The following is a 16,676-nucleotide window of genomic DNA, read 5'->3' as shown; positions in this document are numbered from 1 at the left end:
AGGTGATTTTGGAAAAGGAAGAAAAAATAAGAATATTTTAAGTTGTTGGCCCTGGAGGGGGAATGTTACCTCCCCTACCAGTTTTAGAGAGCGCCAGAGGCCGCCAGGGTCCTTCTAGGCCGGCTTACGCCTCATTCCAGTATTACTCTCATTAGGCCTCATCCTTTCTCACCATTCCTAAGTTATGATTGCTAATCGACGGGAGCTTTAACTAAGTGGGCTAGTAACCGTGAGCCTCGGCTATCCAGATAGATTTATAACTCTGCGCAGAGGTATAAACTTTACCCATACGTCCGGTCAGCCCATATCTTCACGAAAGGCGATACTGACCTACGAGATCCATACCCGCTCGTGCCTATCTCTAAGCAGCATTTCTTAGGTCCATCCATGGATATGCTACGGTCCAAACAAGGACCGCTACACGGATATCAACTTGGGGAAAATGTGCACAAAGTAAGCAGGGCCTTTGCCCTTAGAGTCTCTGACCCTCTCAGTCAACCCGTGCCGACCAAACCTGGGACTATGCGAAGGTCCTTCTCCAGCATCTTCGTTGCCTACCGTGGCCCCTTGGGATGGATTTCTAGGTGCAGCTAGCGGGGTGTGAACCAAGGCCTCACATAAACAGGCACTTTCTAGGGTTTTCCATAAAACATAATGATTGTGTCATTCTTAAAGAATTCTATTTCTAAATGATGCTCGGTCTAGTCGTACCGGGGTCATTAATGGGATTTCTAGTTAGAAATGGCTTCAAGTCAAGGCGAGAGAGGGAATAGAGCTGGGTTGCTCCTATAACCTTACAAAATATGTAGGTCAAGTTATTATCTTCGTAGATTTTATCATTTCTATACATATAGTATAAAATATGATCAAGGAGGTTGGTGCTAGGACTTGCCTTCATTGACACTCTTTAACGCTTCCTAGGGTGACCAGGTCTTCGGTTTCACATCCTTCTCGATCCTAGTTGTCTTCCAGCTAAAGGCATATAAAATATCAATTAATAAAATAATACACCAATCAAAACCTAAGGAATTACAGCATATAAAATATCAATTAATAAAATAATACACCAATCAAAACCTAAGGAATGGAAAGGAGCATGATGGATATTTTAGGAATTATCTGGCATTTAAAGGTGAATTCTTGGATAAAGGATGAATGGTTTATTAATTATTTAGAAATAAGTTTCTAAATGATTAATGGATAGAATGGTTGGATTTTCAAAAGAATTCTAAAAAAATATGAGCGGATTTCCTAGGGTTTTGGACGGGCAGCATAACAGCTAGGTTTGGACGATAATTTGAGATTTTGGATGGACGGCACCACAGCTTGATGGGGTTGAGGATTAGGGTTTTGGGATGATATTTGGGGGTTTCAATTGGGTAGCATAATGGCTATACTTGGAGGAGGATTGGGTTTCTAGTTGGGCATAACGGCTATGTGGCCGTGGAACGGACCGGAGGTTTGAGTAGATCCTTAGAGGGTTGGGGTCACTAGGGAATTGTGGAATAATACTTGAGATCTTGTGTGACAGTTAGTCTATCCTGGCACCAGGGGATAGTACACATGGCGATAGACGCAGTCGGGTAAGATCAAGTGGGATAGAAACTAGACAGCTTGTACGATGGACACCACTTTGTCCTGGTGCTAGGGGATAGCACTAATGGTGACAGAGGGGACGGTACAAGATAAGGCAGATGCATGGCAGAGATAGGGGTTAGCAGCAATAATAGGATAGCGAGGAACAGCCAGTTGAGTGTTGTTACAGTCGCAGGTAATAATAGTGGCTAATGTAGGGATTAGAAATATTAGAAAAAGAATCATGGAGGATGAAGAATGGGTAAGGAAGGTATGGATAGGATTAGAATCTTTCCTAGTATTTTTGGAGAATTTTTAGGAATTTTTGGTGAAGAGGAAGGGCTCTAAGTAGGAATTGGGGTACACTCTCTAGGTGTACGCAGCAGTTTTGCATAGGCTGGTGCAAAGGGGTGGGGGCGTCCGGTTACTGTGGTGTGAGCCGGCGCTGTGGACTTTGTGGACCGATGGGCAGAAGGGGGTTGGTCCACTGGACCATGTCTAGGGAGGAGAGGCGCGGGGGGTGTGACGGTGAGGTGGACGGCCAAATCATATCATCCACAGATATTCCTTTTCTTCCCCCACTCCCTTTATTTTCATCTGTTAAAAGTTTGATGATGAGATAATCGATCGATTGATTCTTTGTGATCAATTTAAATGTGAAAACAAGAGACGTACTAATGCCGTGGCCCTATCTATCTCTGAAGAATCTTTGGTTGTGCTTGCTTTCAATCTATCCCATAGCTGTTGCTAGAATTGGCTAAGCTAGCAGTAGGCACATCTGGAGGTGACAAGAAAAATCGACTTATATATAAATTCATATTCCTGTATCCTAAATGAATCCTCTCTATTAGACTAACTTTCAAGTACATAATTAATTCAGATAGTAACAACAAGTAGCACAATGCAAACAGGTTTTTGGGATGCATGGAAATTAATAAGGTTTCTGGAAGTGACACACATGGGTGAAGGGAGGCAAGGGTTGAGGGGAGCTAAGTGCCCCCTATGCTTAGTGAACCCTGCTTATGTAAACAAATTTTTACCTTATGCACCATTAATAGGATTATACTGAATGCTAATGTTGAAGTTGTTTCTAATATGTTTTAAAATTAGAAACAACTTCAACATTAGCATGGATCACCAATGTGCCCCTTTTTTGCTACTACCGTTTGCCTTTTAGCTCCTAAAACATAGAAAAAGGGAGAGGTGATAGAGCTGTTGTTCTGGATGGTCAGTCGATCGAGATGACCTCGCCCCCTCCACTCTCCATTCTTCTTACATACACCCATTGTTGAATAAGATCGTCCCGTGGTCAGTAACATCACTTTTGGGTTGGTGGTCGGCTTGGTGAACCTAGATTCTAACCCATTCAAACATGTCTTATGTTTCATGCCATGGTTACTTGAGAAAGAAATACCTTCTGGCATAGGCTAATATTTTTTAGGACATGAATTGAAGTTGCAATATAATCCAACTGACTTTGCAGGAACTTTGAATAATGAATATGAGATAGCAAATCTAAGAGAGAGAGAAATGATATGCATACATATGAGATTCTCAGTAGGTCACTACAACATAACCTTCAAAATTAATATATTTCTTGGGTCCTATTGAAAATACGGCTTATGTATATTTTATCCAAAATATTTTGATCTCATGCATGCCAACCATATCCTTTTCAAGAAAGCATGCCAAATGAGCAAACCAACGGAGCTTTTTGGACCCAAATCTACAAATATGGTACCTTGAGCGCCACATGGGTGTACTATGTTGTTACTTCCAGCTTATATAGATTCCATGGAACATTTTGTTTATTTTTTCCACAAACTCCAAAAGATCAACTCTTTCACTCATTATCATAGTAAACTAGATCGTGATGATGGACTGTCCGAAAAAATTCATGAATTCCCTGCTCGATCTTACTTGCAACTCTAGCAAAAGAATAACTAGGGCAAACAAGCTTGCAAGCTAGCTTGATGCGTTGTAACACTAGCTGACTTGCAAATTCATGACCCGGACCCGGCCCGTTATGGAAACCCTAGCTGCCTGCCAACTCTATAAAAGGCAGCCACCCCTATGCTCCCAAACCATATCCATCCCTACACATTCTTCTCCACGTGCCTCAACAACAGCTTGACAGAGAGATCTCGAGAGCCAGCGAGAGATAGAGAGAATTGTGCAAGCTCACGAACTGTGAATCTGTGATCACCAAATTAATGGCCGACCGCGTGATGAAGCTGGCGTCGGAGCGTGCGGTGGTTGTGTTCACGCTGAGCTCCTGCTGCATGTGCCACACGGTGACGAAGCTGATGCAGGACCTGAGCGTGAACGCCCTGGTTCACGAGCTGGACAGTGATCCCAGGGGCAAGGAGATGGAGCGCGCCCTGCTCAAGATGCTCGGCGGTAGGGGCCCCGCCGTCCCCGCCGTCTTCATCGGCGGTAAGCTCGTCGGCGGCACCAACAGGATCATGTCCCTCCACCTCGCCGGCGAGCTCAAGCCCATGCTCATTAACGCCGGCGCGCTCTGGGTTTAATTTAGACTATACGACTACAAGTCACGTACATGGGTGGGTGGCCATGCATATCAATATGCATGCAAGGAAAAAATAAAGTGGTCATGCTCATGCATACCAAGGATTATGAGTTGTGTGTGTGTGTGTGTGTCAAAGGCAGTTTTTTATTCCCGTCCTGTTCTTTTGAGAGTTCTGAAAAGAATAACTGAGGCAAACTAGGTTGCAAGCTAGCTTCATGCCTTGTAGGAGCTAGCTAGTGAGCAAGAGAGACGGCCTTGCTTCTAATTTCCTCTTCTTTTGCTTCTTCTTCCTTTTCTTTTTGATGTTTTTGTTGTAACTTGCAATGGTGAGTGCCATGCGTGTACCGATCGGTCACCCTTTTTCGATGGGCTTATGAATATACACATGAGAGTTAAATAATAAGTAATCAGTGGTAACATATCTTATGAATGTATACAGTCTGCATACCATGCATTTTCTTGGTTTGATCATCATCTAGTTGTATTGGGTTGTCTTCTAATTATTCATGCTGAAGGAGGAATCTTCTTTATATTGTGATCTCTTCTAGTTAGTCACACTGGGTTTTTGAGTAAAAATATTGATAAGGTTAAGCTCACTTAGTTCTTGCTGTTGTTTGCCCTCAGAGGCTGTGTTAATTAATATATGAAGTTATTTTTAAAACCATAATCAATCTAAATAGTGAAGCTATACTTTATTACATTGAAAAGAGCAAGCAGGCAGACCTTATTTTTCCCCCCCAATAAGAGCAACTGTAATTTTCATTATAAACCAGAACGAGCTACAGACTAATCTGATATGGGGCCATGACATGTATATGTTAGTAGGGAAAACATTGATTGCTTCTATGACTTAAGAAAGTCTAGAATAAAAAAATAAAGGATAGGTGCATAGTCTTTATCCTTGATTATAAAACATGAAAATAAATTAATAGGTGCATAGTCTTTATTCTGTTAAAGTACTTCCCTCAAATGGAATTAAAGTTCAATTGGCAAGATCTTTCTGTTACGTCGGGCCAACGTTAATAATTATATGCCCACTAGCTAGCTGAGAATCATAGATCATAGCATGATCGTCAACCTTATATACTCATTTTCACAAGTCGCAATGTAAAGTTAACAAAATCTTTGTCAGATCAAAGTGTGATTTTATTATCATCTAGAAAAAAAGAATAATATGTTACTAAGAATGGATGTAAACCACATGTTGATTAATCGACTAAAACCCAAGCAGACATAATTTTTATACTCATATATATTGCCGAAATTGACTCTACACTTTACCATAAATTAATTGATCTACATGTGTGTATATATGCAACTACTATACAACTTAGATAGATCTACTAGCAGTGGCAGATGGATATAAAGGTGTCGTGCATGCATGCATGGCATATATAATAGATTGCAATCGGTCTCGGATCGCGGCATCACAAAATGCACCGTGTATACGCACTCAAACCTGGTGAGGTAATAGTGATGAGAGATAGAGAGAGATGCCTCTAGCTACCTACCTGGTGACTATACTTTTTATATCTTTTCATTTGCATCAATACTTTATATTTTTCAGATTCCAAAACCACAACAGGATGCGAAGATCAGAGCAAGCCAGCCAAAGGCATGGCTTGTGGGGTGCCACATTGTGAGCTATGAGAGCTCAATTCCTCTATGGTAGGTAGGGCTCGTCGAATCCTCTACCGTGGAATCACTTTAGTTTTGACTTTTGAATTTTCATTTTTATTTTATTTTTTTCTTTTTCTCGTGGAATCTAAATTGATTCTATAAATTCTTGTACATGCAACGGCCGGTTGATCAGTGGGGAGTGATAGCGAAGTGGTACATATACTAGATTGTTGTGTTGTGTTACGCGTGTGTGTACGATCGAATCCACGCTTCAACTCATTGGTGGATGTCGTTTTCATTGTTCATCTCTATGTGTTTTAGTTTCAGTTTTTTAATGATTTTTTCAAGATGAGCATAAGTACTACGCTAACATGGCTATATATATTTTTTACAAACTGAACTGCTGTTTGAGCCAAATTAGAATTCATCACAACTACTATGGGAGGAAAAGGATGTTGTTACAGAAAATAAACGCAGAAAAAATGGTAATGTTTTGTCTAGGAAAGTTTCATTTACACACGAAGTCCCACCAGCTTGTTCTAATTAAGGATTAATGTATTGTTGATAAATTTTTTATTGGCTCAACAAACACATATTTGATAGTACACTGTGACAACAAGGTATAACCAGTTTTATTTGTTACTACAAACAAAGAGTTTCTTGTCATGGCTATGGTTTAATAGGATTGGAAACAAGAAGCAGATGCAATTCTCTGAACTAAACATTAGGCATTCCAACTTTGGGAAGCCGCACGATGGGTAGTTTTCCTTCTTTTCTAAGACGCATATGTGCATGCATATATCACTACATTGAATATTTTGCCGACAGGGGCCGTGGGTCTATTTCCATCCTTTCGTTTTCTGATATCTTTTACAGGTGAAACTATTTGGTGTTCACTACTGCAATAAGCATTTTCAGGACCGGCCCTACGAATAGTATGTACAAAATAGTACAAAATAATGCATTTTTAGGACCGGTTCCATGTCCAACGATGAAAATGCATCTTCAAGAATGGTCCACTCAGCACAACCGGTCCTAGAAATTTGTTCCAATAAAAAAAATTAAAAAAATGTAAAGATGTGCCACTACAAGAAAATATGAACTTTTGCATTGTGACAAATTCCTCATGACAATTGATCAAAACGCTATAAGATGTTTCCATTTTTTTTATATGGTGAACCAAATCTTCACAGTGGTCCTAGTCATCACCATGTCACATGGTAGAAAAATTTTATGACATTTTCTATCATACGTGCAGTGCCACTTGTGTAGTCATCCACACTATGGTTTTTATGATGTTTTCTAGGCTTGATAAGGAGGAAAAATGAGCGCCCTAAATCAACGATGAAAGAAGGACCATCACTCGATCAATGACGTAAAAACACGTTTTCATCACATTACATTATTAGAGTTGCAGGATATATGAAAAATGAATTTTCATCATTGGAGCGTTACAGATTCTGAGTTGTAACATAATTTTCAGCTTTTATGACTCAAATAAATTATCAGCTATCATAATATTTCTTGTAGGGATGTTCACCACGCTGTGGCCACCACATCCTGTCCACTCGCAAGTGCCGTGGCCGCTCGGCCTGCAGCCCTATAGTACCGGTTGGAAACCCCCTTAGTATCGGTTGCGCAACTGATATTGCTAATTCGGTACTAGGGGGCCTTTAGTATCGGTTGAAATAACCGGTACTAAAGAGGTATTAAAAAAATCCCGCTGCCCTCACCCTCCCGCCGCCGCCCTTGCCCGCCCACGTTCCCACCCTCCACCTGCACTCCTGCCTACGTGCGTTGCGCCTCGCCTGTGTGGGAGAAGAGAGAAGTGTGAGAGAAAGAGATAAGGTACCTGTGAGAGAGAAGAGAGAAGAGAGAAGAGAGAAAGGGGGAGAGGAGAGACGTGAGGAGTACTCGTGGCCCCTTTAGTACTGGGTGGAGCCTCCACCCGGTACTAATGGGTGACCTTTAGTACCGGGTGGAGCTTCCAACCAATACTAAAGGGGGTTCCGGTACTAATGCTCAAAACCAATCAGTACTAATGCAGTGGACGAAAGGTCCGTTCCCTAGTAGTGAAGGGGAGGAGGAAGGCAGGAAAGAGATAATTGAGAGAGAGAGATGGAAGAAGAGGAAAGAGGTAAAGGAGAGGGAGGGAAGAGCTGACCCATATTGTATCTTTCCATTCGCCTTTCAATTAGTCCGCTGCCCGCATGTTGAAAATTTCAGCATTTCTAGGGCCGGACTGCTTAGGCGAACAGTCCTAAAAATCATATGTATTTCTAGGTCCGCTTAGATGAGTGCCGCTGAAAATAGGCATCTACAGGGGTGGTCGCCTAAGCACAGCGGCTCTAGGAATAGGGGAGATTTTGAAGTCCGTACGTCTAAGAGGAGTCATCTTTGGGGGGGGGGGGGGGGGGGGGGGGGGTTCTCTAAAAATCATTTTTCTAGGTACCGGTTGTTACCATATGACCTTTCAATTAATTGGCCTCAAAATCCATATGGACCAACAATAGCTAGGATATGCACATAAAATCTGGCAGTGACATATGGCTAGTGCTAGCTAGTACAGCCGGCTCCTAATAACCTCATACGTGTCGGCTCCTAACCCTCATTTGTGCTGGCTATCCAGTTGTTCAGTGTATCCATGTTGGCTGCCCATGCTAGCACGAATGCGACTGTCCATGCTGGCTAGCCTATCACAGTCAGCACAAATAGTCAAAACAAAAATTGGCAAACAAAAATTATTTTTCTAGACCCGGAAGGCCACCCCTAAGCCACCCTCATGTCTTTGGCACGAGTCACAAGTTAGGTGTTTTCACACGAATTGCGCGCACGCGAGGTATCTAGCCTTTGAACTGATGATTTCCCCGTAACGTGATCCCTCCCTACCATTCCATTTATACTTGGTTGCTATATGCAATAGGAAGTTCTACTCCTTTTGACCCTTGCTGTCTAAAGCTTTGGTTCATTATTTAGACATCTGTGGTTTGAAATAAAAAAAATCAACTACAAAATTGTAGATCTCGATAACGTATAATTTTCATATAAAGTTTGTCTCCATCCGAGTCCTTATGAAAAAGTTAAAGATTTTTTAATACAACATGAAATCAAAATTGCAAAGGCCAAAACTTATCTGTGCCAGCTCCGGCATAGATGAGCCAATACGGCTGAGTATTTCTCTAATAGTATCCATATATATAAATCTCTTCGAACAAAGGTGAAATTGCTCACCTTATTCTCCTCCGATAAAATTGCTAGATAAAAGGGTGAACATGCTGGTGTTCATAAGTTAAAATTAGTTCATGGTTTGTATATTGCTGAAGTAACCAACGAACCATTGGGATACATCAGCATCCAATACTTTCGTATATGTGGCCGGTGGCCTGGTCTTGGAAGAGAGATGGCAGATTCAAACCTTATCATAAACTTGGGGATCTTTCACGCTTTAGAAAGATTCTATATTTTTGCAGTGGTTAGCATCAGAAAAAAATATTCAAATATTCCACATAATCTTGCCATGCATGAAGTCGTTTTGAACATTATCTGCTAAGCATGTTCCATCAGCTAGGAACTTTTACCAAATGAACATGGACACATGCATGTATGAAGAACTATGCGTCTATGGCAACATTTATTATCTGGTGATTACATAATGTAACAGTTTTAGAGCAACCCCAACAAATTAAGAAAATCAATCCCCTTTCCCTATATTCTTGGTTAAAGGGGATTGAGGGGGAAAACATAGCTCCAACAGATTGAGAAAAGAATTCCCTTATTTTTCTATAATTTTTTCTCAATTGAGAAAACCAACCCCCTCTCCCCTTTAGAAAGGGGATTCTACCCACTCCCCTTTCCTTATCCCCTTTCCTTCTTTCTCTCCCCACCGCAAGATGCCCTACCAGCGAGTCCTCCTGGCCAAACGATGTCGCCACCCCAGGCCACCTCGCCGGTCTGCCATGCCGGCCTCCTGTGCCTCCCCTTCGCGCCGGTGTGCCGCCATGGCTGCCCCCTCCTGTCGCGCCATGGGAAAGGGAAAAGGAAATAGAGAAAGGGGGTTTGTTGTGGTACTTATCCCTTTTATGTTGAAAATATGTTTTCAATCCCTTTTAACTAGTATAAGGAAATGAGATTTTCTCAATCTGTTGGAGTTGCTCTCACTATCTTTTAGGTTAGGGGCAGTGTTAACACTTAGTAGGACACTATTCTGGATTGATCTGACCCGTGAACATTGTCCGTTAACAATTGAAATTTTAGTGCAAAATCTAGGTCTCAACAGTGATACCAAATTGATTAAGTTATGACTAAAGAAAACTAAACACAAAGACGGATCAACTCTATCACAATTTACCACACATGCTGATGGTTCCAACTTTTGCATTTCATCGCCCTCTTATAAGAATATTATCAGTGCATCACTGCGGACTCCCGTGTGTGGAGTGTGCAAGTAAAATTCAAACCCGACACGTCAAAAAAGAACAAAATAACATAATGAAAAAACAACATTCTCGAAAAACAAATGAAAAGCAGCTAAACGACGACAGAGACAGCATTATGCCCTATAGCACGCTCTAACGGTCGTTTTGAGGGAGCATACGTGTGCAATCCACACGTCCAAGATTCTTATGCTTATTGCCCAAATGGCCACGACCTCGCGAATCTTTGTCCTCTCTCCCTATCTCCTACAAGCACCCACTATTTCTCCTCTTCCTCTATCGGATCGGATGAACTCTATAAAAGGGCATCACACCCTGCACTCGCAAAGCACACAAAGACACAAATTAACATCAACATTGTTTGCTAGCAAGTTCGAGTTAGCTTAGAGAAATCAAGAAAGACGGCGGCGGCAATGGCGGAGAGGGTGTCGAGGCTGTCGACGGAGAAGGCGGTGGTGATCTTCACGCGAAGCCAGTGCCCGATGTGCCACACGGTGTTGAGCCTCTTCTCCGAGCTCGGCGTGTGCGCGGCGGTGCACGAGCTCGACAAGGACCCCCGCGGCCGCGACATGGAGCGGGAGCTCGCCCGCCGCCTCGGCCGTGCGCCGCCCGTCCCCGCCGTCTTCGTCGGCAGCAAGCTCGTCGGCTCCACCGACACGATCATGTCGCTGCACCTCGCCGGCAAGCTCGTGCCCATGCTCAAGGCCGCCGGCGCCATATGGCTCTGAATCCCTGCATCCACCGGCGACAGCAACTATAATCACTCACAAGTCACACCCCTAAATTTTGTACCTTGCGTGCATGCACCTGACCAATTGCAGGCACGTAAATTAAGAGCTATGTATACACATGCACATATTTGCATGGGTATAAGTATACACGATTATAGAGTGTGTTCACTAGTCAAGGATAAGAATAAGATGCACACCTGTCAGGACCGTCCGATCGTAATGGATGGCTAGGATATAAGCCAGTGATAGGGCAAGTTCTAACGTGAAGGTAACAGAGTCAAATGAACATGTGAGAGGTTTTGTTTAGCTGCTAATGTGTAACCTAGCAGTGCTGAAAAGGGTGTAAGGGACTTGTTTGTAACCTCCCCCTTTGAAGTTTCTCCAATGAGATACGAATTTTGGACTAGCGCTCTTCCTGTTCTTGGATTGTTTTCTTTCATATATATGATCAGCGGAGGACATGCCATTTTGTCTAAAAAGTAAATAAACATTTGAAAGTATAAATGACTACTTGCAAAAGATGAAAAACAAGCATATTCTTTTTGTTTGACAGTATGGATCGTGCAATGGAAATTCTATTAAATGCACACTACTAAGCTTGTATGGAGTCTTTTGCTTCTCATACTTGTTAAAGAGAGTTGAAAAGTAAAGAGCGACTCTAAGGAATATTAGTTACAGAAACCTTTCTTTCCTTTTGCTACTTGCCCTCCAATGATGCCTCTGTCTTTTACTGCTGCTCTGTCTTCATTTTCTTTTCTACACAAAACAATTCAAATGAAACTTTGTTACTCAACTTCGACATCACGACATCACGATAAGCTTCTGCATCATCTTTGTTACTCAACTTGCTAGGCTTGTGGTGTGGCTAACTTCAACCCTTTCCTTTTCCCAAAAGTACGATGTTATTGCAGAGGTAGCCACTGAATTGACGTACGACATCGAGCACTTCCAGCACCTAACTAATCATCGGCACGAGATGCTGTACAGGAGGGCCTTGGGCGCCTGCAATAGGTTCCTGAGGGTTGTCAGCTGCCGTGACGGTCGTGGGGACGTCGTGCTTCCACCATGGGTTGCCTAACCCCATTCATCCTCTCCACCTCCTACCCACCAAGCCAGTACGTCCTCTCAGCCACCCGTTCATCCGCTGTACTCGGACCCCTATACTGCACCACAGGCACATGCACCAGTGGCCGGGACGTCCTAGGGCACACCGGCACCACCACCGTTTTGGCATGCCGCTGCCGGTCCGTCCACTCTTCCGCAAAACGTGACCCCGACAGGTATGTGAATGTTATTTTGTCATACACCATTAACGAAATGTTGTCCAATTCACCTTACTAACCAATAATTTCTTAACACAGCCCCACAGATGTACGGAGCTTACAGTGGCGTGAGCTCTTTTCAACTGCACTAGGCACAGAGCTACACCACTACGGTAGGTGAAGAATACATGTTTTCTATTCCATTTTAAATACGCAGCTAAACTAACAATTCCATTTCCTTCGTTGCATAACAGGGTTCGTAGACCGTGGGGGGGCTTCGGAGGACTCCGTCAAGGAGGAGGGACAGAGATCCAGCGTCCATGCATGGGTGGACAAAATTTTCAGACCCGAGCCTGACGTGATCGGTGCCTCACAGTTGCATGACGCCCCGGAGGATCCTACACAGGACACGACCCAGGACCTCGCGACACCACCTACGGCCGCAACAGGACGTCCGCCTCGCAATGTTGCCCCACGGGAGCCCTTAACATACGACCTGCAGCAGACCAAAGCAGCGCAGCGAGCAGCGAGGCGTGGTGGTGGTCGCGGTGAGCCTCATTTCAAGCGAGGACACATTTAGTGCGTAGGACCTCTTTTATCTTTTGTACGCCGGTTCAGGCTATCATGTGTACGATTGTATAGCGTATAATGTGTGGTCATCCGCAGACTACTCTATCTAGGCCGGGAGTTAAATCATTTTCAATTATTTCATTCAATCACTCTACCTCTCTCAAAAATGTCATAAAAAATTAAAGGAACCATATTCAAAATAGAGGTATAGCCTCAAATTACGAAGTTACGTATTGCAATGGAACTACATAATTGAAATAATTGATAAAAATGAAGGAAAAATAATTGATAAAATCAACAAAAATGAAGGAAAAATAATTGAAACGAGTGCTTATAGCCGTTTCAACCAGCTATAACGTCGCCAACCCGGCGGGGGCTCTTACCGCCAGCTAAAACGGCGGAAGAGCCCTTACCACCATTTTGTATGGTGGTAAGGGCCATTCCACCGTTTCAGCCGGCAAGACAGGCCCGCACGTGGCAGCCAGCACCCTTCCACCGTTTCAACTGGCGAAAGAAGCCCTACCGCCGTTTGGTCTAGCGGCATACATCTATTTTTACAAATTTTTTATTCAACTATTTATTTCTACAAAATCATAAAAAAATAAAAAAAATAAAAAAAAGTGCAACAGCCACAGCCAGCCCCAATATTTCCGTGCAGTTTCTCTTTTCTTTTATCAAAACAATATTTGGGCAAAGATGATGATGGTTCTAGTGTGGGGAAAGGAAAGAGTTTACTTTTGCCTTGTGTTTGCGTTCCATTTTTTGTTATCACCAAACAAAGAGATGATTTACAGTCGCATTATTTTCAGGGGAACAAGGTGATGCTCTACTAAGTACTAATACACAAAAGATGCTAGGAAGATGAATTTTCTAGAAAAATGGCATCATCTTCAAAATAATCCGTATGCTCTGTTTGAAAAGAGAGCCAATCACTGGTAGCTGACATCATATTCTTCTTACGAAAGATAAACTCGATCTTCTCGCTCTCGTTTCACTAACCACTAAAGTAACAGTAAACATCAACATGATAAGCATGCATTTGTCGATGAAAAAGATAAAATGAATTCTCTATTGAGTTGCGAAACCATCACACTAGATAAGCATGCATTTGTCGATGAAAAAGATAAAATGAATTCTCTATTGAGTTGCGAAACCATCACACTAAGGGACCACGACACCCTAAGAGGGGGTGAATTGGGTGTTCTAAAGGCTCCAAGCACATATAAAAAACTATTACAATTTCTATCTAGATGTGCAGTAGGTTTTTCTATGTATTGCTATCTCTACTGCAAAAGAGTTTTGCACCCTAGGTTCCAATCCTATAAACTACACATGGCAATTCTAGGAAAGATAAACACGGCATATAAGTGCAATAAGAAATGTGAAAGTAAATGAGGTAGAGAAGTCAAACTCCCGGTGTGGAGACACGGCGATTTTTACCGAGGTATCGGAAACCAAAACTTTCCACTCGTCCTCATTGTTGGAGCCCCTCTCAAGGGAATGCCCACAAGGGCATAACCTTCCCGGTCAAGTAACTTCGTAGGATAGCCGACGGGCCTTCCCCACGCGCAAGTGGATCTCCGCCTAGCCTCTCCCGGATGCTCCTTGCCGCTCTTCACTAGGTAGAGCTTCGGAAAAATGCCTAGAGCCTCTCCTCCCTATCACAGGCACCGGCGGCCACTCCACAAACGCAGTTGGAGGGTCTCGCAAGGCGTACAATCCCCAGATTTACAACTCTTGGTGCGTGCAAACACCGATACAAAGGAGGAGTGCAAACCTCACCTAACTCTAGGCTATTCCCTAAAGCAATGCGCTAATAGGCCTAAACTAGCACTAATCAAGACCTAAGCCTTATGCTAATTGCCTTAATCTTCTCTTTAGCGCTTTGGTGCATAGAGCACTTGTGTGTATGTGAGAACCAAGCCTATAGCTTCTCCAAGCTCTAACACACCTCAAATGGCCGGGCGATGGGGTATATATAGCCCCAACTCCAAGAACTAGCCGTTACATAGCCGTTGTAACTTTCTGCATATCAACGACTCATTCGTTGCCCTAGTCACTGTAGCCACCGTATGAATCGGTGAGGCCCAATTATACTCCAAAACTTCCAAAGCCGATTTTGAGCCGATCTGAGCCGAGCCGACGATCGCTGACTGATTTGGTGATGGTTACTATTACCAGAGTATGAATCGGTGGCAATAGTGCACGCACCTACCTTGGCCCTGCCTGTGGTCACCGACTGATTCGGTGACGGTTACTATTACCAGAGTATGAATCGGTGGTAACGGTGCACGCGCCTACCTTTATCCTATGGTCACCGACTGAATCGGTGATGATTATTGTTACCAGAGTATGAGTCAGTGGAATGTGTCGGTGTATATTTTCAGTAGGATTCGCTTCAAATCTTCACGTGTCTTTCTCCCGACTTCATTACCATCATTTCTAAGCCTTAGAATAAGACTATTTCTAGATTTCTTTACTATCATTTGGATGTTGTAGAATTCTTCTAAGTCTTTCTTTTTCTTCTCATTTTGATGGTTTTGTAATTCATCCTTGGGACCTATAAAACACCTACTAGGTACATCTTGCAAACGCATTAGTCCCAATGACTATATTGTCACTAATCACCAAAATCATTATAGCCTAGGGCTATTTTCCTTACATTGCCAATCTGTCAATCATCTACATCCATGCGCTAAGATGCATTTGAAAATGTGGGTGAATCCGTAGCCCTTGATTTCTTTTTTTCGAACAATATCGGGGGAAGATCCCCACCTACTTTCCATTGATCGAGGAGTTGTTTTTACAACAAAAATTCCCAGCATACTAGGAAGAAATTACAGAGGCCGAGAGGTGGGAGGCCTCAAGAGGTTAGCAACAAGAGAAGAGGAAATCCCGCCATGCTAGCGCATGCGGGGTCATTCTTCAGTCACGGCAGCTCCGTATGTCCAGGTCCCGTGCCGACCCGACAGATCAATTCTTGAGGGGAGATATCCAGCTGCTCAAAAATCTTTGCATTTCATGCCTCCCAAATATGCCAGAGGAGAAGGAGTGCAATGTCAGTGCGGGTGTGATCAGGCAACGGCAGAGTACAACCGATGAGCCAGGGAGTTTTGTGTGACCCTTCCCCTGCAACGATGTTCAGCCTCGACCAGGTGTCTTGCGCGCACAGGCAGTGGACAAAGATGTGATCATCCATTTCCAGGATACCTTGGCAAACCTCACAGTAGGACTCCTCTAGCGGCCGGATATGTTTGTGGAAGAGATTGGCTCTGGTGTTCAGGAGGCCATGATAGAGCAGCCAGCCAAAGAACTTTACCTTCGCAGGAAGCTTAGTGTTCCAGATTCGAGCAGCATCAGGGTCCGGATTGTCATTGGCATGGAGCGTAAGGTAAGCGCCTCTCGTACTAAACTCGGCATTGGGCTTGCCATCAAGAAGACGGCTGGGCTTGCCACCAAGAAGACGGCGATCGTCCCGGTCATTGAGAGTGGTGAACTGGAGACAGCTGCGAAGTATGTCTAGTTCTTTCGTCGCCGCCCACGTCAAGCGCGGTCTGAGGTCGCGAGAAAGATTTCCAGTCATTAAGGCAGACACCGATCCATCTACCTGTGTGTAGTGTGAGAACAAAGCAGGGAAGGTATCAGCTAGGGGGTTCCGAAGAGCCACTGATCATGCCAAAAGGAGGTGAACTTGCCGTTTCCAATTTGAACCGTTGTAAGAGAGCGATAGCGGGGCAGCTTGGCTCGCACCACCCGACCAAGGAAAGAATCGTCATCTCCTGCGGTGTGCCTAAGGAACCAGTCTTTCCAAGGCAGAGGGAGTGGGTCATGGAGCTTGTGGACGAATTTCAGGAGACAATGATTTTGATTTTCAAGATTCTTAATCCCCAGCCCTCCACAATCTTAGTGCAAACCCTCTCCCAGTTTAGTAGGCACTGCGAGCCATTGCATTTGT

The 16,676-nt window shown here is 43.6% G+C and overlaps 2 protein-coding genes across 2 annotated transcripts; both read left to right on the top strand.

Annotated features, from left to right (window-relative positions):
• The first annotated feature begins 3,653 nt into the window (after positions 1–3,653).
• Positions 3,654–4,508, top strand: LOC117847807 (putative glutaredoxin-C14). The gene has a single exon (XM_034729093.2). It carries the CDS (start codon positions 3,789–3,791, stop codon positions 4,104–4,106), a length of 318 nt encoding a protein of 105 aa, XP_034584984.1. The 5' UTR covers positions 3,654–3,788; the 3' UTR covers positions 4,107–4,508.
• A 5,962-nt stretch (positions 4,509–10,470) lies between these two features.
• Positions 10,471–11,295, top strand: LOC117847435 (glutaredoxin-C15). The gene has a single exon (XM_034728650.2). The coding sequence runs from the start codon at positions 10,572–10,574 to the stop codon at positions 10,884–10,886; it is 315 nt and encodes a 104-aa protein (XP_034584541.1). The 5' UTR covers positions 10,471–10,571; the 3' UTR covers positions 10,887–11,295.
• Positions 11,296–16,676: the final 5,381 nt, after the last annotated feature.

This window comes from Setaria viridis, chromosome 3, assembly GCF_005286985.2.
Source record: "Setaria viridis chromosome 3, Setaria_viridis_v4.0, whole genome shotgun sequence".
Taxonomy (NCBI): Eukaryota; Viridiplantae; Streptophyta; class Magnoliopsida; order Poales; family Poaceae; genus Setaria; species Setaria viridis.
The sequence above is the reverse complement of the archived record's forward strand: the minus strand, read 5'-3'. Positions and strand labels throughout refer to the sequence as shown.

Coding starts and splice junctions, on each gene's coding strand:
- LOC117847807 (XM_034729093.2), top strand. CDS start 3,789: ATGGCCGACCGCGTGATGAAGCTGGCGTCGGAGCGTGCGGTGGTTGTG.
- LOC117847435 (XM_034728650.2), top strand. CDS start 10,572: ATGGCGGAGAGGGTGTCGAGGCTGTCGACGGAGAAGGCGGTGGTGATC.